This window comes from Salmo salar, chromosome ssa09 (assembly GCF_905237065.1).
Source record: "Salmo salar chromosome ssa09, Ssal_v3.1, whole genome shotgun sequence".
In the NCBI taxonomy this organism is placed as follows: Eukaryota; Metazoa; Chordata; class Actinopteri; order Salmoniformes; family Salmonidae; genus Salmo; species Salmo salar.
Window position 1 is genome coordinate 15965261 of NC_059450.1, and position 23227 is coordinate 15988487.

Below are 23227 nucleotides of genomic sequence, written 5' to 3' on the forward strand. Positions count from 1 at the left end.
CTCCACCGATGTGCGTGTCAAAGGGTTACCTTTGAGAGTTTACGCCTTAACTGAACATCTTTAGCTACTGCAGAAAACCTTTCGTGCCAGACCAGACTTCTAAACGACAAACTCTGGTCAACTAGAGTACTTTCTCTATCATTTGGATAGACAGCCCTGCCCCTCAACCTGCCATATGAAGGGCCTCACCAGTGCGTGGAAGGAGGACACAGAGAAGATACCCAGGCGTCCCAGGGCAGTCTTGGAGGGCCGGCTGGCTGCAGCTAACAGGCTCTTGGGGTTGGGCAGTTCGCCGCCCTGCAGGCTGGCCAGGTAACAGCGCATCCTGAACAGGTCCATGTTAAACTTCTCCAGGTTCTGCTCCCACTGCTGGATCTGTAGGGAGAGAGGGAATGAGGAGTGGTGATAAGGGACAGTTGGAGAGGTAAGAAAAGGGAGGGAGGGACAGTTGGAGAGGTAGGGAGGTGGGAACAGGGAGGGAGGGACAGGCAGAGAGGGGAGATAGGGAGGGGGGAGATAGTTTAAGGTGCATTCCATCAAACTGGGATTGCTTACAGATGTGGTGGTGGGGGGGGCACAAGCCGCTGCTGGGTGAGGGCAGGGCATTAAGGTTGATAATAGTGAGGGAGGGTTGTGGAGCGTGTGTGTGTGTGTGTGTGTGTGTGTGTGTGTGTGTGTGTGTGTGTGTGTGTGTGATGCAGTCTCTCTTATTCTCTGCAATAAAAGTCATGGAAGGGAGGTGCCAAGCACCAGACTACCATATAACCCTTCCCCCCTAAATACACACAGCACACTCACCAACAAGCACACGCACAGAGAATGAACACATGCCCTTTTCTCACTAAGTATGAGAGGGTGCTTATTTTGTTAGCTTCGGAGGTTCACTTTAACGAGAAAACCATGGAGTTAAACGACTCTCTATATAATTGACTTTAATAGGGCTGGTCTGAGGAGAGTTCATTTACAATACAGAGCAGTATAAAGTCCTCCCATGAAGGCTGATTCACATTGATGGAATTCTGCATGGTTGGGAATGACTTGGGGAGGGGAGCTTGTCTGAGCCTAGAACATTCCACCATCACAACAACAGGACTGTAAAGACCAACAATGAGCCTGCTGCACTATGCTGTGTGTTCAGACGGCGCTAACACACGTAAAGTTTCAGCCCAGTGACATGATCAACATCATGCCCTTCGGGAGCCAATGTGATCCCGGTATACAGACATCTAGTGTATGGGCGTGTGTCATTAATATAGTGTATTCCCAGCGTCAGAGTCTGGGCAGGGCTGTGTTGTCCTAACTGTCATGCTTGGTAAATCAGCTGAGATAACCCTGTATCCCCATGGCTTCTCTAAAGCCATAACCATGGTGTATTCTGGGGGACAGGAGAGGATACAAAGGGGGAGGAGGATTAGGGTTTGATAGCTGATACTGTTTAATATTGGACACTGCATAGCCACAAATGGAAGCGCCACACTCAAATGTCTGATTGATTCTGCCAGGCAATGTTAATCCGTCATCGTATCAAAGAAGCATGGCCATTATCGGATTGAGAATCAGAGAGAGGTATGTGTGTGTGTGTGTGTGTGTGTGTGTGTGTGTCTCTGTGCAGCTGGCAAAACCTGGACTAAGGCAGAGAGAGACGCTATCTTCACTGTGAAGGCATGCTGCACCCATCTGGCTTTAGAGAAATCCTACCTAGTCTCCATTTAGTCCCATATCAGGCCCATTAAAAAAAGGCAGGAATGGGCCTTCCCTTAGATACAGCCTCCTTTGACTTTCCTCTCTCTCCCCTCCTCCTCCCCCGGATTAGAACTTCACTATGGAGGGGGAATAGAGAGAGTTCAAAAAGGTCTGCTGGCACTGATTTTGAGAAGGGGGAGGGTAGACATCAAAGTGCCCCTTTGTAGCACCCCCTGACCTCTAACCCCCCCCCATCATCAGCCGTGGGCGCCCGTCTCGGGGCCTAACCCCGCCCTTTCCCCTCTGACCCCATCATTGGCTCCAGACTGCTCCGTCTCTCTGTCCCGAGGTGCCGTGATAACTAACGTGAAACAGACACTAAGTCAGTGGGGAAGACACACTGCCCTCCATGTCATTCCCATGAGCCATTCACCTTTTTCACCGCAATGTTACCTCATCGCTGAGATTAGTAGGAAAAACGTGCGCGTTCAGATGTTGAGCTCTCAGGTCTTGCAGTGGAAGTAGAGTCCCTATGAATCTGATATAGACTCTTAAGTAGGTGGGTAGGTGATAAGCTAATCTTTAGCCATCGCCGTTACATGTACAAGACAGTTTTAGCTGTGGGGGGGAAAATCAGTGATTGGTTCTGGTTTCTCTCCTCAGTCAGGCTGTTTACAGGGGATAACACATGTTGAGAGCCCATTGTACACAACATCTATATTCCCAATGTGAATGCAATGGGAAATAGCAGCGTGCCACTTCTCTCCCCCGAGTATGTGTTTTGACGGCCACTAGCTACATTTAGGCCACTTCCACCGCTTCCAGAAACAAGACATGGGGTTTTAGTCGCACGGTGTGATTCACATCACGTATTTTTAGGGCTGCTAGACTCCCAACCAAACAACCTGAACAGAACATTAAAACAACAACCAAAACATGTTTCTTTCAGGGACACTAACCAATACTTCCCTGTGACACCACAACACAAATCGCTATAACAACCGCTGATCCTCCTCCTCACCTGGTTCTCGATGGCCTTCCTGTTCTTAGGGTCACTGACGATGGACAGCTGCAGCTCAGCCATCTTCTTCATCTTACCGTCCATGTCTACCTTCTGCAGCAGGCCTCTGATCTGGCTCTTCAGCAGACGTACTGTGTCCTCCTTGCCGTGGCGCTTAGCGAACAGAGAGGCACTGGCAGAGTGGATGGCTGTCACCCAGTTCTCCATGTCTGTCTGGTTGCTGGCCTGAACACAGAGAGGTGAAGGTGGGACATTAGATGGAGGTTTGAGATTAGACCATAAATGTACAAACTAGATTATTACTGTAAAATAATCTGTTCTCAACGGTTTATGAGATGGTATGAGCACTGCAGGACGCAGCGACGACAGTGACGTCATGAACGACATGTTAAGGGTTGGGCTCTAAATCCGGATGATTGACAGCTCTAACGCATATTGTGTTCATATACTCCGGCATATCACCACAATATCAGATTTCCCCAATCTATGCGCAATTATGTAACTTCAGTCAATACAGTCAATCTTGAAAGGCTAATATACCTCGACAAAACAAATGATCAGAGGACATGGTATGGAATCTGAGGGAGGAGGAGGAGTGACTCGTGCAGGACACAATGAGAGCGAGAACACAGAACACAGGGTTCTAGAGTGCTCCAGTTTATAACGTCAGTGGTTTCCTGACCTCTTAAGAATCTCCAGAGATGTTAAGTCCACTTCACCATTTTACTAGCTTTACCCCGAACACCACAACTGGGATTTCATGCGCTACACTCAGAAAAAGCTCGTAAACGTGAGAGGGGAATCTCTGTATCCAACAGAGAAAATAAAGGTCAGGGAGTCAGATGCTCTTCAAAATATGAACACAAACAGAAACCTTCCAGCTGGAGTTGAAATCTTCTCCATATAATAATTTACGAGCTAGAATCATTAACTTGGTCTACTCGATTATACAGTCTAAAAATACACAACAAGTGTGTGCACAGCGCGTATGTGTGCAAGTACACTTGTAAAACATCTCCATCCACTATTATACAGCCTGAATTTGCTGAATAGCGTGTTTGTTCGACATTGTTTAGCTCACACTAGGGATTCATATTTTCCTGAAAATCTACCAAATTTCAATACCGGGAGCAATTCATATTTCTCCCGAGAGTCACGGGAAATACAGCAGAAATCGGAAGTGCACATTAACAGCTTTTAAAACCAAGATGTCAGAGCTCTCGACATAAGAGGGTCGCGGCGTCACTATGTAAAGGTTTCAGCGCAAATTAAATCTATATTTAGTCATTACAGAGTAATTATCTTTGTTCACCAACGACATTGTTGTGAATTATGAAACAAACCATTCAGAAAATCTGAGCGTTGTCATGTTCCTCAATTAATTCAGCGCATTTCTAATACACAGCATCTCAGCGCAAGAGGCATCGCTGCAGTACCTGGTTAGAATTCAGGCTGCATCACATCCGGCAGTAGAGCGGCGCACAATTGGCCCAGCGTCGTCCGGGTTTGGCCAGGGTAGGCCGTCATTGTAAATAAGAATTTGTTCTTAACTGACTTGCCGAGTTAAATAAAAGGTTACAGCAGGTTCTCTTGACACGGAGCGTGCTCAGGACTCGAGCGCCTCCCGAGTACAGCTTTGTCGAAGCATACAAAGTTTGTAACGGCAGTCCAAAAAAGTAAAATGGCCAAAGTTGCTAAGCTTGCTAGATAACCTCCTTCAATATGGGAAAATATAGTTGACGATTATACATACAGCAGACCAGCTCATGAATAACAGGGAGATGAAGAGTGGACATAGTTTAAATATCAAGGTATCTTAATGAGGAACAACTCCGTTTTAAAAATATCAATTTCTACTCCCATACCGTTGGTTGATCACACATTCTCTACTGACGCTCTCATATGGGCAGGAAGTACGAGACAGTACAGAAAAGTGGGAGAAACGTTGTCGCGGTATTTTGACATGCATAGGCATGCTTTGATAATGCAACCTATGGATTACAGAATAAAGTTAGGAATTTCCATACGAGACAGGAGTCGGGGCTTCAGTGGGATGACTGGATAGGAAAATAGCCTAAGGCTCTATGACAGGAGACGATAACATTTCTGATGCATCAGGGAAAATTCTAACAGACTTCTTGTCTGACAGAGATGCCCATGTAGTGGATTGTGCAAAGACCTATCAAATGTGGGACTGTCTGAAGGGTCACAATGTCAGCTCAAAGAGGCACACGTTATTTTATAGGCTATAAGTAGAGGTTTCCTGTAGGGTTCATTAACTGCATTCTGGTTGCATGTGCAGTCTGGCGATAAATACGCTAGACTAAAGGCTTCCATGGAACAACCTGTTTGGATAATGTACCACTACATGTTTTTTGCTAATCTGATGCTGAGCGTGTTGTAGATGTTGTGGAATTGCATTCATTCCGACATTGGAGGAGAAATGTTCATTTGCCGGGTCTTGTCCTATTTTTTCCATGGGAAATGTGAAGAGTGTTCCCAGGACAGTGCTGGAATCCCGGTTACCCATGTTAATCACAAAATGACACAGTCAGTGTAATCTAGCAGCAGACAAAACCACTGTGGACACGTCACCAGAACACGTTCCGCTTGACTGGCCAAGCAGGAAGAGGCTATCAAACCACGTTAGCTGCCCCAGCAGCACAGGACACACGTTCCTTTCAGGGTACACAAAACATTCCCCACTAAGTAACAGCTTCTGCTCCTTAATTGTGTGTTGAATTAGCTGGAACACTTAGCTTGACAGGGAGCCGAGCAGAGCAATGGGGGAAATCCGACCGCCAACACCACGACGTGCTCAGGGAGCTAACGCCAAGCTAACGCCAAGCTAACGCCAAGCTAACGCCAAGCTAACGCCACGCAGGCAGTAACTGTGGAGGAGTGACCTGCTGGACTGAGCAATACAGTTCAAACAGTGGTAGTATGACCTAGTGTGACCTCTGTGAGCACATGGCGACGTACTGTATGTATACAAAACACGTGGATTTTTTTCCCAGAACAGACAGTTTAGCATCTACAAGCATCTACAGCTTCTCCGGCATCTCCATCAATTGGGGTAACTACTGTTGGCATCGACAGTACTTTGTTCAGTTTGGAGAGTGAGGTAAGTCGGCACGCCTCACCTGGAAGAGGTAGACATCGCCGTAGTTGTTGCTGAGACAGAAGACGTTCTCCTTCTTGGGGTGCTCAGGAACGGCCTGGACGATACTGTCCTCTGCGAACAGGGCGTAGCGCGGAGACAGCTCCTGCTCTGGAGAACCCTTCCCATAGAACAACAAGGTACAACCTGCAGGGAGAGGAAGAGGATGGTTGTTAGAGGGAGGAAGACCACACCTCAGAAGAATGACCTCAAACTGTCATTTGTCTCTGCTGATCTTGAGTCATTTTACAGTAAAGTGGAAGGAAGGCTGAGGGTCCACATACCCATTTAGCACCTGGCCTGAGGTTTACCCATTTAGCACCTGGCCTGAGGTTTACCCATTTAGCACCTGGCCTGAGGTTTACCCATTTAGCATCTGGCCTGAGGTTTACCCATTTAGCACCTGGCCTGAGGTTTACCCATTTAGCACCTGGCCTGAGGTTTACCCATTTAGCACCTGGCCTGAGGTTTACCCATTTAGCAGGTAAATACACCAGAATAATTCCCTGTAAGCTTTTAGGATAGTGAAGAATCAGTCTATGGTAAATTTAATGCACAGGCTATGTAAAGGAAACCACATGAAGCTGCTGTCCTCACTTAAGTGATACGTCTGTACTCTCTTCAAGAGAGAGTTTTACTTGAACTTTAATGTGATTTAAAGTTTGAACCTGTCCTTCTCGTCTGTCTCCCAGCGTAAATTACATTTCAGTTGATGTATTCCATGATACAGTGGTCATATCAACTGGACCTGAAAATTGGAACACTCTCTAACCTTTCTGTTACCCTCTACTCTCCTCACACCTTTAACTCGCCTTTCAATGTGACCCAACCTAGAGAACATCAAGCCCCACTCCATTTCAGTCAGCTATTCAAGGTCCAATTCATTTCTGATCGACTGGACCTTAGACGGCAATGTGCCAAACCCTGTTTCCCTCTGCTCACCCACCCCTACAGTACTCACCTTTCAGGGTGACCCAGTACTGTTTCCACTTCCTGCGTGTGACCATCTCCAGCTTCCTGTCCTTATGCAGGGTGAGGAGGGGTTTGAAGGACAGCCAGCCGGCCCTGCGTACCACCCCCTGCTCCTTCTCAAACAGCAAGTCCAGCTGCTCCAGAGAGCCCCCTGCAGACTCACTGCTGCTCTCCCCCTCTTCTGTCCCCGTAGACGGGTCTCTCCTTTCTCCAGCTCCCCCTCCTCCACTACTGCCCTGTCCAGTCCCTGTCTCCAGCTCCCGCATGAAGTTCTCATAGATGTTCTGACGAAGGGCATCGTTGCTGTGGTGGAGGGCCCCTGCCGACTGGGCCCGGGAGGCCCCCACACCGCCAGGGTACCACAGGCTGGATACTTGGGAGGGAGAGCTGGTGTCAGCTGTCAGGCCGTCCACTCCACTGTCAAAGACCTCGCTGCCATCCTTATACCGGGGCTCCTGGAAGCACATAGAGAGAAGAAGAGGGTAGGGAGAGAGGGTAGGGAGGGGGGTGGGACGAGGTGAGAGAGTGAGGAGAGGGTAGGGAGAGAGGGTGGGACGAGGTGAGAGAGTGAGGAGAGGGTAGGGAGAGAGGGTGGGATGAGGTGAGAGAGTGAGGAGAGGGTGGGACGAGAGAGAGGGTGGGACGAGGTGAGAGAGTGAGGAGAGGGTAGAGAGAGAGGGTGGGACGAGGTGAGAGTGAGGAGAGGGTAGGGAGAGATGGTGGGGAGAGGGTGGGATGAGGTGAGAGGGTAGAGAGAGATGGTGGGGAGAGGGTGGGATGAGGTGAGAGTGAGGAGAGGGTAGGGAGAGAGGGTGGGATGAGGTGAGAGTGAGGAGAGGGTAGGGAGAGAGGGTAGGGAGAGAGGGTGGGATGAGGTGAGAGTGAGGAGAGGGTAGGGTAGGGAGAGAGGGTAGGGATGAGGTGAGAGAGTGAGGAGAGGGTAGAGAGAGAGGGTGGGATGAGGTGAGAGAGTGAGGAGAGGGTGGGATGAGGTCAGAGAGTGAGGAGAGGGTAGGGAGAGAGGGTGGGGAGAGGGTGGGATGAGGTGAGAGAGTGAGGAGAGGGTAGGGAGAGAGGGTAGGGAGAGAGGGTAGGGATGAGGTGAGAGAGTGAGGAGAGGGTAGGGAGAGAGGGTAGGGAGAGAGGGTGGGATGAGGTGAGAGAGTGAGGAGAGGGTAGGGAGAGAGGGTAGGGAGAGAGGGTGGGATGAGGTGAGAGAGTGAGGAGTCCCACAAGAAAAACACTTCAATTCCTGAACCTGGCACTCTGGCGACTAAAGTTCTTGAGACTGAGACAATTTAATTGCGTCGGTGAGGGCACCCTGGTTTCCTGACCCCAGTAGAACACTACTTCATGGGATTGAACTCTTTCTCTTTCAGGGGTAATGAAAGCCCACCTGCACTCCAATAGATTGCAGCATCTGGTCTCCCCTGGCAACTGAGTTGAGTGCACTTCAAACACAGTGTTCTGATGCCCTTCCCCAGTCTCTCGCTCAGTCTACCCCCTTCCTCCCGGCTGTCAGTCAGTCTCCCTTTCTCCCTCAGTATCCTCTTTCTTCCAGCAGTCTCCCCTAATCACCCCTTTCCTCCCACCTCTCCCCCAGCTGTTTCTCATAAGGACCTGGACTGGACCTGAGAGGCTGGCTCTGGAGCCCAGCTGGAGGGAAAAAAGAGCTGGAATTAGTCCTGATTTGGGTTGACTCGTTGAAAATGGGCTGTGATGCCGTGATTTGGTGATATATGGATTAATGAGCCAACTGGAAGCTGTGGGTGATTAAGTGGCCTTGGTGAAACAAGAGACCCAGCGGAGAGCTCCAGACAGGAGCAGAACAAGGCCAGGGTGGGGCCCCTGAACGGTCTCTGTCCTGGACTCCAGAGTCACCAGAGGGAAAGGAGACCCAGTGAATGTGTCAGCATGAAGCTATAAAAACTCTGAATGGCTCCAATTAAACTATCCAGAGCTCAGTTGGAAGCATCACGCTCCAACATTTGCCCATGAAGAATTCACAGTTTGAGTCAGAACACTGAAAGAGACCATTTATCTCTAAAAATATCCCTCTGCTCATTACTAATCTGTCCTGAAGGCCAGGGTTGCCTAAAACCTACAGAGGACACACATTTGAGGTAGGGTGGAGTTTAAAGGAGAATGGGGGTTTGAGTGTTACTCGGATTGACCAGGGTTTGGTGGAGAGTTTCTCATGGACCTATGAAGCTGCGCTGGGAACCAGAACAACTTCAAAATCACAGTCCTCCATAAGCCCTCCTCCTTCTCACTGAAAAGGTCAACAAGTTCAATAGTGCAGGGAAGCTGTGAGTCCTAGGTCTCTTCCCAAACCCAACACATGGCAGGAGATTATTAGGGCTTAGGTGAGGTCTAGTAGTTTAGAGTGAAAGCTTTACCCCCAACGAGGGTCAAACCCAAATTAATGAGCACATATCCTTCTCTGTGCTTCAGGGAAGTCCTTTTACCTTCCCCGATTTCCTTTGTCAGACCCTAATGAACGAGCGCCTATCCATACAGAACATACTATGGACTGGCTCTCTGGAGAGCAGGACAGGGTGGTGAGTAGAGCCCAGAGCAGCTCCACCAAATCCTAATCACCATGACAACCTCATCATTATGAGCGAGGTGGTGTTTCTAAATCTTGAGCTGGGACTCACTGCAACAGAGATGTTAAAGTCTTACAGCAATTATCTTGGCATTGTCTGAAAAGTGTGTTCAAGTTGAAAAGAGCTATTGAATTGGTGCATAATGTTTGATTTAAAGACAAGGTCACAGAGGGCCACGTTTACGAGCAGTTAAACTAATTTGGGAAAATCTTACAACGCACATTTTTAGCAATTACCTACTTAGCCTTTGTTGCAGAAAATATGACTATTGTGATTACATTTATGGGGATAAATGCTCTACATTTTTACATTTACATTTAAGTCATTTAGCAGACGCTCTTATCCAGAGCGACTTACAAATTATAAATAAGCTATTGCAGATCCATAACACAGATGTACACAAACACACTAGCCAGTGATTTGGCATACAAGTCATGGTTATTCTTATCCTGTACAAAACAGTCTGGTGTCCTTTTACAGGTCCTGTTCTCAGCCGTCTGACCCATGCTGCAACACTGAACTATACGTCATACAGACCTGCTGTAAACTGGTAAATAACATGCCGTTTCAACCAATCACGCCAACACCACCACACTCAACAGCAAATCACCTACAATGGCAAGCTATGCTTCCAACACATGGCATTTAGCATATTCCCTCCATTAGCATGAGGTTAGTAACGAAACTGACATGATTTCTTGTACCCACCCAGACGTAGACATGGAATCTGCATACCCCTTGGCTTCTCATCGTTCCTCTCGGTTTCATGCCTTACTCTCCGGTAGACTACTGCATCTCTAGTCCCGACACAATGCACCATCCGCGTTGCAAATTTCATTTTGCGCTACCCTGTGGTTTTCGGTCCTCAGACAGCTGGTATTGTGGTCCTCGGGGGCGGGGACAACGTTGTGTTCCTGGCGAGACGACACCGACCGCTGAGGCACATGGCCCAGGTAACAGTAACAGTCCCCAGCCAAGAAAATGCCAGAGAGTTGCTTCCCCTGCCCCCCTCCCTAACAGGACACTAACAGGGTTGGAACACTGGTCTGTGCCAAGCACATAATAACCATATTCTCCTGTGGAGCTACAGACATTCATATCTCAAACAGGGAAATTCCAAAGGAGACTAGACACACCTGATACAGCTAAGGGGGTCCCGTGTGGCTCAGTTTGTTGAGCATGGCACTTGCAATGCTAGGGTTGTGGGTTCGACTTCCACGGGGGACCAGTACGAATAAATATTAAAATGTATGCATTCATTAGTGTAAGTTGCTCTGGATAAGAGCGGCTGCCAAATGACTCAAATGTAAAAATGCAGGGCCTCCCGAGTGACCTCAGTCACCAGTTGAATGGTGCTTCCTCCGACACAGTGTTGCGGCTGGTTAAGGAGTGTTAAGGAGCGCGGTGTCATGACGTGGCCCTTTCTGGGTATAGATTGTGGCTTCCCCCTCTCTCCTACACTCAGGTTCTGTTATCTGAGGTTGTAAATTGCTGGCGGAGACGCTCTCCCCTTTTCATGCAGAGTTTCACAGTAGAACAAAGGAACTCACACCAAATTCTACTACATCACAGAATTTGAAAACTGAACCGTATCCATATTTTGGAGAATGTGTAAATTGTCGGTGAAGCCAGCTACGACCCGGTCCATTTTGTTTCATGTTTGTGACCCCATGAAAGACAATACAGCCACAATACCCTAACTCTGTTTATGAGGTTTGCATCTAATTATTGTATAAAATGAATGAGTAAAGATGAAACTATTTGTGAAATGATGTAATGTTAAACCTTTAATGTGTATTCCCATTAAAGTTTAACTAAGTCATTGGCCCACCGCCATGAGCACAGACATGATCTGGTGTCATGGAACCGCCTTTTCTATGGTTACGAATAAAACACCCTCCTAAGAAAATCATCTTCAGACTGAGCAAACCCACAGCGTGAGCTGTGATTGCGAGTAGTTATTGAATTCCTAACCATACCACATGGAGCATTGTCTACACGGCTGGAAAAGATTAAACTCTGAGACTATCGATCCCTACAGAATAGGAGCAAATCTTAGGTACTAATTACTAGTCTGCAGCTAGAAATGATGTAAACCTGGGATGTGAATACTGACAACTGCCGAAACATCTATCTATGAGAATGTTTCTGAAGTATCCATTCTAACCACGAAAGACTGATCTTCAGGGAAACAGAAAGAGAGAGAGCGACTCAGATGAACTCTCCAGCAGACGGACTGACGATTCCAACAGAGATCCCAATTACACATGGGCGTAAATATATATAGATTGCAATTATTCCCGAATGAGTAAGCATTCATGTGCAAAGGCTTAGCATTTCAATTAATATAATTATCAACTGTAGTGATCCCTTTTGACTTTCCCGCTTTCTCAGTTCACACCCACTTCCCTTTGTCCACCAAGCCGTCTTATCGGCTTAGCCCACAAGGGAATCGGCCCTATCCTTGTAACCAATACCTACTGTTTGTTTGTTTATGCATTTCTGTGATTATTTAGTTAGTTAATCATTTACTTACTAAGCCAATTGGTGTATGGATTATTCATAGTAAAGGCTGGGTTCATACAGATAACCAACAGTTTACGACGTTTGGAATGAGACTGACGTGAGGTAAAGAATAATTAATTAATAGAAGACTAATTGATCAGATATTAAAATATCTGAAGAGTTATATTCGGAAAATTATAACTTTGTAATCTGAAGATTTTCCGTGGTGCCCCGACTTCCTAGTTAATTACCTTTACATGATTAGTTTAGTCACGTAATAATAAATACAGAGAATTGATTTGCTAAAATAACGGTCTTCACTTTTAATGATGCCAAAGACACGGCAGCGGTTAGGCGGGTCATGTTTCGGAGGACGCATCAAAATATATACCACAATTATCAAAAGAGAATGTCCTTCCTGAGGGTTCTATAAGAAGAAAATCTTGTAAAACATAAGAGTAGTCGAGGTGAAAACAGAACATGCTGTGCTTCTGGTTGCTGCTTTAGAATGCCCTCTCTCTCAAGCCCGTTGGGGAGTTGCAGCGATGAGACAAGATCGAAATTGGGGGGTAAAAAAAAGCTACATGTAAATCTAAGGCAATACCTCTATTACAGACTACAGTTTGACTACATGGAGACTAGCAATATGCTATGGCTACAGAACTAACTGAAAACACAGCTGTAGGCATACTGGTTGTACATACCAAGCCATGAAGATAGTTCATAGATCTGTATGCACCCTGTGAAGAACATCATTAGTTTAGAACCTGAGCGGAAGTGTTTCCTTGCCACTGTCGCTTCTGCTTGCTCTTTGTGGGGTTAGTACTTAGGGACATTGACAAATGTTTCTGAAAAAATGTAGATGTTTTGAGCGGTAGGATCCTGACCTACACAGACAAGCCCATACAACAGCCCCATTCACCTGTGTCTTCCGCTTCTTCCTGCTAAGACTTCCAGTCCAGTCGCTGAGGCGTCTCATGCGACTTCTGACCGCGCCAGAGCCCTTCTTCAGGGTGGAGCGCTCTCCGCTGGGCCGGGCCTTACGGCAGGGCAGGGTGTAGGACGAGTACTGCCTGGCCTCCGGACACTCCTCCTCAGTAGGCACGTCCAGGGCCGAAACAAAGGAGGCCCGGTGCTGGATGTGATGGGGGGATTCCCTGTACTGTGCCAACAGGTCCTTAGCGGTGGGGAAGGTGGCAGCCATACTAGGGTCCCTGTAGAGATCTGATATGGAGACTGGGGGAGACTGTTGGCCAAAGGCCTCCAACTGGTCAGCCCCACTGTTTCCCATAGTCCTACTGGGAGAGCAGGACTGGTCCTGGTCGCAGAGGTCCGCACTGTGCCCCCAGGGCGAGTCGTACCAGGACCCCTCGGAGCTCAGCGAGCTGCCCTTGCTGGTCCTGGTGGTGGAGGTTGAGGCTGGCTGCGGAGCTCCGTGGTGGGCCTCAGGCCCCCTGCTGCTGCCAGGAAGGCTTGGGGTGGACTCTAGGGTGGGGGAGAATTTGAGCAGCTGCACCGGCCCAGAGGCCTCGTCCAGGAGCAGACCACTGTTAGTGTTGGTGAACTCCACCCTCAAACTACCATCCTTCTTGATGACCACCCTGGGACTGCTTTGCTCCTCCAGCCCCTCCTCACCCTCTCCTGGCATCCTCTCTGGGTTCCTGTGTCCGTTCAGAGCATGGTCGTTGAGCTCCCCTGATACTCTACTGTCCAGGCGTCCACTGCCTTCAAATGGGCAGCAGCCATTCTCAGATGGGAGTTGTGAGCCGCCTCCTGGTGGGGAGTCATGCCAACGACGGCAGTTTGGACTGCCCTTCACCCCCTTGGTGACATAATCGTAGTGTCTGGAGACGTACGGCTCTCCTCTCCTCTGCTGGGGGGAGAGGCAGCCTCGGCCAACAGCCCTGGCTTTGTAACCCGAGCCCCCTGGCCCACCTTTCCACCACGTATGGGGGGAAAGAACCTCCTCTTTGGTTGAGCGGAACTTTAGTGAGTAGGGTTTTTGTTTCCCGGGGAGGATTAAGCTGGTGCCCTTGGGCACCTGAAGGCTGTACTGGCTCTCAGAGTTTCCCATTGCGATCTGGAAGACAAAGGAGACCGATTCTGTCAGAGATACTATGGAAGGCAAGGCAGACATCTGTTGGGTGACATCATTTCAGTTGTCGTCACACTGCTGTAACTCAGATTGGTCATGGTTGAGCAGACTCGTTCCAAATAGACATTACCACACTACACTTAGCGACTAATGATTCCTACGAGAGGCCATCAGTCACGGACTAAGTTTAATCGGATAACATCTGAGTGAAAAGACCAAAGAAAAAGGCATAATTGCACAGGAGAGCATCTAATAATTACAAAGACAGCCTGTACTTCTTATTTTAGACCTTTTCCAGGAAAGGTACCATCAGCGCCAGTGTGACCAACAAGCCTTCATGGCTGTTATGTGTGAAATGACTTCCAGGGAACCTCAAAGGGTTTTAGATTAGGGAAGGAGGGGCATGACCAGACATCTGAAGGGAGTGAATCAAAGCACTGTAAGGTGCGGTTTGAGACATATAAAAGCTTGATTTGACAACTGTAATGTGTTACTGAAGGTAGCTACGGCTCACTTACTGTAAAGTCACTGCATTATCGGTCTAGTTGGCAACACTACAATAGCTATAATCTTCCACTCCCTGCACTGCTTAAAATGTACTAAGTGACTTACCTGTAATCACTACCACTTATAGAAGCACTGTTAATATCGCTGATAGGAGACAGAACTATAGACTCACCTGTGTGTCCTACAGTGTCTTGCCAGAGTGTGGACTTCCAGTGGGCATGGTGGTCCTGGACTCCTCTGCTCTCAGACAACACTATCTCATCCTGCTGCACAGCCAGGATCATCTGAGGGACACACAAAGGAGAGCGGTTGGGATTAGTGACTGGGTTATCGCTATGCCGACACAGATTTGTTAACTGCCTGTGACAAACCCCCATGTTTGATGACAGGTGTTGCAATTAGGGCTGAGTCCTAATCCAGCAGTCGGTAGAGGACTTTGGTCTTTTAGTGGTTAAGAAGAGGACACCCAGCTTTGATCAGAAGACTACTCTCCATTAGGGTACTGAGGAGCAGATTCACTTTACAAAATCCTCAAGGTCTGTTGACAAGAGGAATTAACACTACAAGGCTACTGTACCTCACCTGAAGAGTTGGCATGCATGGCATACAACACACCAAAATTGAATTAGTAACTACAAACTTGTGCTGTCAAAGACAGTACAAAAAGTCACCGCTTCCATGTGTTAGGCTCAAACCGGCACCAGGTTTCCATCACAGTGAACCTAAAGGAGCCCAGGTCTGTGCTGCTGGGCCATTCTGTGTCTGTGACTACTGTAGAAACTCACTCTTTCCCTCTGACTCAATACCTCCTTTTTTCCCCTCTCCAACCTAAACTTTTTTTCCAACTCTGCAGAACTCAATGACGTCTTCTTTGATCAGTTGGGAAAGTGTTTGAAAGCTGGCTACAGTTTGCCCCGCTGTTTATTTTTAACACTGGAAATCCAGCCATTTTTTTTGCGCCCCAACAGCCAAATTTGTCCAGGGGCGGATTCAGAAAAACATAAACCGCTGCAGAGCTTTCTTACTGTAGTTATGGGCACAGCTGAGGAAAGAGCACGACCCTTCCAGTATACTATTACACATCTACATGCATGTAGCACACAGTCCAGGAAACAACTCCCATGCTGGCCATCCTCCACTGGTGTAGCAGCACACGTACAGCCTGTGTGAGAGGACACAGTGTAAATACCCTGCTGCCAACAGCCTAACCCCGGGGATGAACTGATCTGTGGCATTACTGCTCTTTATCTCGCCTTCCTACTATACGCATGTACCTTGACTTTAGAGACCTTAGAGTCAAGCAGGGGATAGTCTGCTCAATGACTAGATGTACTGTAGCATATAGGCTGAGGGTAATGGGAATCCAAAAGCTCCGGCTTGAGGGTAAAGGTGGTACTGTAGCAGAAGTCTGATGTCACAGTCACAAAAAACATTTTGGACGGTGGAGGCTGTTATATCAGTAAAGGGGGGGGGGCAACTCCATATTAATTGCTATGATTTTGGAATGAGATGTTCGACGAGCAGGTGTCCACATACTTTTGGTCATGTAGTGTATTACAAACTGCTGCTAACCATCACCAGCTATAAATGTTCCCACATCCTGTACAGAGACACTGGTGGTAATGATACTGAACTTGACACTTCAAGTGAGAGCAAACAGAGCAAATAAGACTATGGCATCTATTCTCATGAGAAATAACAGAGCGATAAAGAGACACTTGTTACAGAGATGGCACCACTGGGTCAATGGAAATGTGTCTGCCAGGATGAGGCTGTTCTCGGTTTCAAAGAAGCTTCCCTGACAGGAAGTGTTCTCAGGGTTGCCAAGTCTAAGGCCTTTAGCTCTGACAGATACAGTAAGAAGTGTTGCCAAGTCCAAGACCTCTAACAGCCAGAATTCCCAGAGTTGCCAAGTTAAGGCCAGAGGCCACGTGTCCAAGGTTAAGGGCCAGCAGCGGTTACGGGTGCCTGGTCGACCCCTCCACCAGGGTACTAGTCCCTGACCTGCCCTCCACAGCATTCCGGATTTGTGGGGAAACCGGAGCACCATCTTTCACGGCCGGATTTACAATCCATCTTCCATAGTCTCATCTCCCCCCTCCGACTTTCTCTCTGATTAGCATTGACAACGATTAGCCCCTTGAGCTTGAAGTAGGGAAATGGCTCCAAATCCCTCAAAATGAATTAGGAGAACCTAAACAAAGCTCTTTGGGAGCAAACAGACAAATTCCGCTGGCGTGCTGCAGGAGTCAGAAGAAAGGTTGTTCCAATAGCTACTTCCAGTTCCTTTCCTTTTTCTGACACAGAGCAAACTTCTGACTGTTTATTCAGGTAAGGGAAGGCTCAAAGCCACACATACACACACATTCATGCAGACGTCAACCCGCTGACGTGGGCTGAACCGGAGCATTGTAACAATGTTTTGTGAGGGGAGCACATTTTCCTTAGCCACAGCACTGAACCCCTGCCCGAGGCTCTGTGCTCCTCAACAGCCCCTCCGATAGGCCATCTGTTCAGGCCCTCCCTCCCCCAATACCCTGTGACCTGGGATTCTCCTGCTAATGGCCCAGGAAGACTCCCACGCCTCTCCCTCTTCAGTCTGACAGCGTGTCTCAGGGATGGAGCCTTGGGCCAAGTCAGTGAGGACACAATTCCACAGGGTATAAACACTGCATAGTTATGCTGTAGAAATGAGTGGGAGGGGGTGTAGTAGTGGGGTGTCTATGTCATCACTGCATTTTTTCTTCATGAGCAAACCTCATTTCCTTGAGACAGGAGCCACAAAGCCCCCATATAACTCCTTACAGACATGTGCATGCCTCTGCAATCGCACGCACACACGCACACACACACACACAAAAAGCCAACATGGCCAAGTCTATATCAGGCTACACACAGGGCTGCATATTGAGCCAGGCTGAGGCTGTCTGTGAAAAACCCCTCCTGTCCTTGAAGGTAAACTTGGGAAAGAAACCCTCAGAAAACCTTAGACACATCAGTGTGAAACATAGGGCCTGGTTTGGGCCTTCCTTGGAGGACACAGCCCCAGCACTACAATTCCATGCGAGTGGGGCTTTTTTAACCCCCTAAACTACAGAACCCTAGAGATTAGAAACCACTCCCTTAGCATTTCTCAAAAGGCTAGGCATAAAAGCACAGAGAAACGTGTGGAACAATATGAAATCCCACACTGAAGAACGCATCTGCGTAGCCCTATCAGAGGAAACGATCGATCCATCAAAGCAGACAGACAGCTTGGTTTTGGCTTCAATCTGACATGAAGTACACTAGCAAAATAGTTTTACCGGTGTGTCTCATTAATCATTTAGAAGGACACAATGGATGTATTGAAAAAGGTTTCAGGTCTCATGAACTCCATTGTTCCCTCAGACCCATACCGTCTATTATTATTATTATTATTATTATTATTATTATTATTATTATAACTAGCTATCCAGCTCTCCTTCATGTTACCTTCCTTCTGTCAAATTAGTACCCAGGGGACTTCTCCCTTATCACTTATCCCCTTCCTGTGGCACAGAGCCTAGCCTAATGCTTAGCTAACTCTTAAAGGAGCAGTACAGTATAATCGATCCCACGTCTGTTTTAGAAGCAGGAAAACACTGTCTGAGAGCGAGACCCACTTCCAGACAAATTCACACGGACTGAACAAAAAAATTAAAACAGGAAGTAAACAAAAGTCAGTAGAATGTTGTTGGAAGACGGAGATCTGACTGGGCCTGAGCTCTGTCATACATGCTGAATACAGAGGATCCTGTGGCCATTCAGTTAGGAGGAAACAAAGTCCGTGAATCAGAGTGCAGGCATATGTGGTAGATTATACTGTATTGCCAAAACCACTGAGCATTAAGCCAACTGCTTTGTTAGTGTCTTTCGGACTTTTTCATTATACATTTAAAAAAAGGCCTTCTTCGACGTGCTCTGATCCTCTGAACCAAGAATGACATGACGCCCTTCAGAGATATGTGGGAGTCATTTCAGAATCAGACAAATGCCAAGACAGTCAAAACAGTTCTTAATAACAATTCCTAAATAACGGAGTACTGATTATACCAAAAGTAAATGTTGCCAACTTTATTATAGGATCTAAATCATGGGCTATACGACAGACCAGAAACACCACAGAAAATGTATTTTTTTTTTTTTAAGAATCCATCGTAGCAAACAGCAACAATAAATCAGTGAGCCTGACGGACTCCGCTGTAAATAAATATAATGCTGGCAACAGTGAATTGTACGGAGTTGATAACGAGGTCCCTTGTGGGAGAGAAAGGTCCCCTTATATAATAAACCCCGCTGGGGTCTACAGTAAAAGAGCTAGAAGAGTTATAGCCTACACTACAGCAGTAAACATGCCAACATCCCTAAACAGTACAATAGATGCCATGTTGAAGTCTGCTCGTACACAAACAAAAGCACCAGACACAGGCCTGTCTACACCTGTGCACCTGGATAAAAGACAACCATAGTAATAGTTTTTTTCCTGTTTTATCTTAATCCTAGTAATAGGAGGAAGCAAAGGGAAGGATGAAATGGAGAGATAAAAACAACCCTTACCTCCGTCCAAAGCTTTAATCTAAAAGCTCTTTGAAGAGCAAAGCAAGGAGAATCTAGAGCTCTCTGATCTTAAAGTGGAGTCAATGAAGTCAGCCCGCCGGTCTTAAAGTGACACGCACACACACTGGCTGAGGCACATGTGGAAACTTCCTCCCCTTCCACCCAGATTCTAGGCACAGCGAATCGTAATCCACCAGGGTAACGCGGGGCAACGGAGCGAGGTGAGGAGGAGGAAAAGTGCTCAAGCCAGCCTCACTTACTCCCTCCGGTTGGACGTTAGGACCAGATATGTTACATTTAGTATAGGAACACCCTCAGTGTTGTTCCTCCTTTCTCCTGCTTTTCCGTTGGCCACAGTAGAGGATGCAGGAGCTTTTTTTGAAACCCAAAGCAGTTTTCCATGAGCACTAGATATTATTGGGCGAGACAAGTTGGCGTATGGAGCTGTATAATGCCTGGGAGGCACCAGGGAACGCTGCTATGACTAGGGCTCGTCTGACCCGACATACCACAACGACCCCAAGAGAACACGGCGATAGAACGCTCTGAATCCAGGCTGAGGAGATCCCTCAGAGCAGAAACAGAGAGAGGAGGATAAAGGCCTCCGCATGCTTCGGTTCGGCTGGCACCTACCAGAACCGAACAAGTGTGCTCGCATACTCCCTTAAAAGATATTCGCTTGACAAACGAGAAAAAAAAGCAGCAATAGTACAATTTGTCCCTCTTAAGACGCCTCAAAATAGTAAGAATTAATTTAAAGATAATTGAAGAAATCTGTCATAAATTGACATTATCGCAAAGGAGATCTCAGTCCCGCAATTTTACATCTAACTAAGATGTTTGGTGCACTATTTCTCAAGTGAAAACATGAAAACGAGTCCTCTATCGTTGGATGACAACAAACACTTCATTAAAGGATATCTACTGTTGACCAATGACCGACGAAAGGCCGGAGACTTCGGCTACCAAAATTTGTCTTGCAACGAGATAAAAAGGTCATGTGCACGAACAGCCGGAAAAACTCCTCGCTGAAGACTAAAAATAACGTCACAAAATGGTCATAATACACAAAGTGTACAAAACATTAGGAACACCTGCTCTTTCCATGACAGACTGACCAGGTGAAAGCTATGAGCCCTTATTGATGATAGCTGTTAAATCAGTGTAGATGAAGAGGAAGAGAGATTAAAGAAGGATTTGAGACAATTAAGACATTGTGTATCTGTGCCATTCAGAGGGTGAACGGGCAAGACAAAAGACGTATGTGCCTTTGAACGTGGTATGGTAGTAGGTGCCACCAATTTGAGTATGTCAAGAACTGCAACGCTGCTGTGTCTTTCACACTCAAAAGTTTCCCATGTGTATCAAGAACGGTCCACCGCCAAAGGACATCCAACCAACTTGACACAACTGTTGGAAGCATTGTAGTCAACATGGGCCAGCATCCCTGTGGAATGCTTTCGACACCTTGTAAAGTCCATGCCCCGACGACAAATTGAGGCTGTTCTGAGTGCAAAAGGGGGTGCAACTCAATATTAGGAAGGACATTTTTATTTATTTTTTTATTTTTTTTTTACACTCAGTGTATATGCATGAACTGTTACGAACTACTTCGGATGGGAAGCATGCGGAAGCCTTAAAACAGATAGAAAGACTCAGGCCTGGATGAAGAGAAGGAGGAGAGAAGAGAAGGAGAGAGGAGAAGGGAGTAGTGAAGAGAGACGAGGGGGGTTGGGTTGAATAGTATGCAGAGCCAGAGGGCCAGATCTGTATCCATTTTAAAAAGCTAATTAATTAAGGTGAATGAGAAAAGGCACAGAGACAAAAGTCCACACGCATTCCCCAGAATTAACGTCTCTGAAACGCAGACCAAACGGTGTGCTTTCCCGGCGGGTAAAAATTGTGACCACCTTTCTAAAAAAAAAACACATGCTCCTCTACACAAAACCTTCGTTGAAACTGGCCCATTGAGAAAGCCACAGCACAGCAGGGCCAGTTGCTGGTCTGAAGTATGCCAGACAATTCCAAAAGCTGTTCTTTCTTTTCCCCACCAGGTTTTGTGAGCCGCTCCTTTATTTTTTAAGTACCAACAGGAATAGAGTGACCCTCTGGTGCTCAAAACAACTTCTTTGTTTAGATTTAAACCGCTCAGGATTTGTAGTCAAATTGATGTTCAGCAGGTAATTACAAGCCAGAAATGTTTATCACAATACCTGGCATCGAAACGCCATCCTAAATGACTGCAACATCTTCACGTTGGGCGGAAGATAAGGGACTCACCATTTTGTAGACTCACAAAATAAATGTCAAACAATACTGTTGCTTATACAAGGGACTATATAAAGACCATTCCCTTCAAGATAGTACACGCCTCTGTAATTCAGAATGCTTATGTGGTTATTTGATACGGTGGAGGATCTACTCAGACCCAATAGTGGGTGCTCTTCTCATGGTCCTCCCTCCTCTCTGACCATAGCCAACCTCGCCACAATCCAACCAATTGCTTGAGCAGTGGCGTGTATTACAAAACATTTACGAAACATTATTTAGTAAAAAAAAAATAGCATCTTTCCTCTCTCTGGGTTCTGTAAATTTCCTTCAATTCGCATGAGTCAATGTATCTCACTGGAGAAAGCGTCCGAGCAAACGAAACAGCGCCCCTCTGTCTCTGTATGTGTAGCCCATCTATCTGATGCTGTCTGGTCAAAAAGAGTATGACATTGTTGCCGCCCGTAGCCTTGAACGCAAGGGAAGCCAGCGAGCATTTGGCCTCCCTTGATATTAAAAAAATAATAATAACCAATCAGTGTTGCGCTAAACTGAGTGAGCTCAGCTGTGAACGCTCCTGGCGCACCAAAAAAGTGTAAAGGGAAGCCAGGTTGGATTTGGCTTCACACCAATCACATGACATCAGAGGCCAAACGTTGCATCTCATTGTAGTCCGGTGGCTAGCTAGCTAAAATCATCCTTTTCCTAAATTAGCCACGGATGGAGATAGGGATTTGGACTTGTGGGTTTTACTTAATTCTCCGTACTGGCCAATGATTATAAATGTGATTCTGATCCAACCATAAATTCATACATTGTGCCCCTGGCCTGAGAAGATGGAAGTTCAACATGTACTGTAGCTAATGCTAATGTTAACTAGCTGGCCTGGCGCATCGTTACCCATGAAGTTAGGCTAGCAAGACAACAAAAACTAAAAGCGTGAACTGAATGACAGTCAGACAGTTTAGGCAACATGAAAGAGGATGGCATTGGCATTTCTTTACAAGTAGGGCGAGTCAACATTGTGTTTTTTCTACTTGCATGCAAGCATGCGCACACTTAGAAATCAGTACCATGGACAGCCACATCATATTTAGCTTACGTTGATTGGACTAAATTGGTCTTTTTTTAGTTGTCACGGTATTAGACTAAGCAGAGGTGATTAGATGATGTTGAAATGGTGCTGGAATAGTGGAGGAAGCGCCTGTTTTCTTTGTGACAACTCTCCTTCTAAATCAATAGTTTAGTAGGTCGAAAATGTGGGAAACATGACCTTGCTTGACCACGCTGTAGGTCATGTAACCGTTTGTTACATGCAATATGTTTTGTGGACGTCACCGGACAGATGTCGCTCTCCGGTTTTGTGATGAAACAAAGGTGTGGTTGAATTTATTCTGCCACTGAGTCTTCTTATTGTCTCGGCCTCAGGCCTGTATATCACAGTGGGAAGGCATACGATCTAACAGGTTATAGAGCAAACAACACAATTATCATAACACATAGGTTGGAATATGGCCTTTTCCCCACCTGGCTCGGCTTCCCTGGTAATTTTACCCACGCCACTGTTACTGTACTTGAAACCAATCCAAATTAGCCGATTTGTGAAACTCTTACAAATGCCAACATTGTAACCTAATAATTTTTTTAAATGATCCACTAATGATGCTTGTAGTTGGCCCACTGTCCATGAATAGCTGTAAAATAATAAGCTGTTCTTGGCCGGCTGCATGTGCAAAAAGAGTCAGGTTCACAATGTTGGCAACAATAAGAGCAGAATTCAGAGGGTCCAAACAATGTCAGCAGCATAATGGCCCTCGTGGACTAGTCTG

At 46.8% G+C, this 23227-nt stretch overlaps 1 protein-coding gene across 7 annotated transcripts in view; it reads right to left on the reverse strand.

Moving 5' to 3' along the window:
- Window positions 1–23227, reverse strand: part of LOC106610786 (rho guanine nucleotide exchange factor TIAM2-like) — a 125240-nt gene that overhangs the window by 63215 nt on the left and 38798 nt on the right. For 4 of the 7 annotated variants that reach the window (XM_045723425.1, XM_014210361.2, XM_045723424.1 and 1 more), the window contains 6 exons: window positions 14725–14836; window positions 12873–14030; window positions 6826–7291; window positions 5848–6011; window positions 2705–2929; window positions 190–375 (listed from right to left, as the gene is read on the reverse strand). In XM_045723425.1, the coding sequence (XP_045579381.1) occupies window positions 190–375; window positions 2705–2929; window positions 5848–6011; window positions 6826–7291; window positions 12873–14024 (2193 nt within the window). In that variant the 5' untranslated portion in view covers window positions 14025–14030; window positions 14725–14836. Of the gene's footprint in view, window positions 1–189; window positions 376–2704; window positions 2930–5847; window positions 6012–6825; window positions 7292–10153; window positions 10586–12872; window positions 14031–14724; window positions 14837–19130; window positions 19238–23227 lie in introns of those variants that run through there. The other 3 variants (XM_014210363.2, XM_045723426.1, XM_014210364.2) reach the window with 3 other exon arrangements.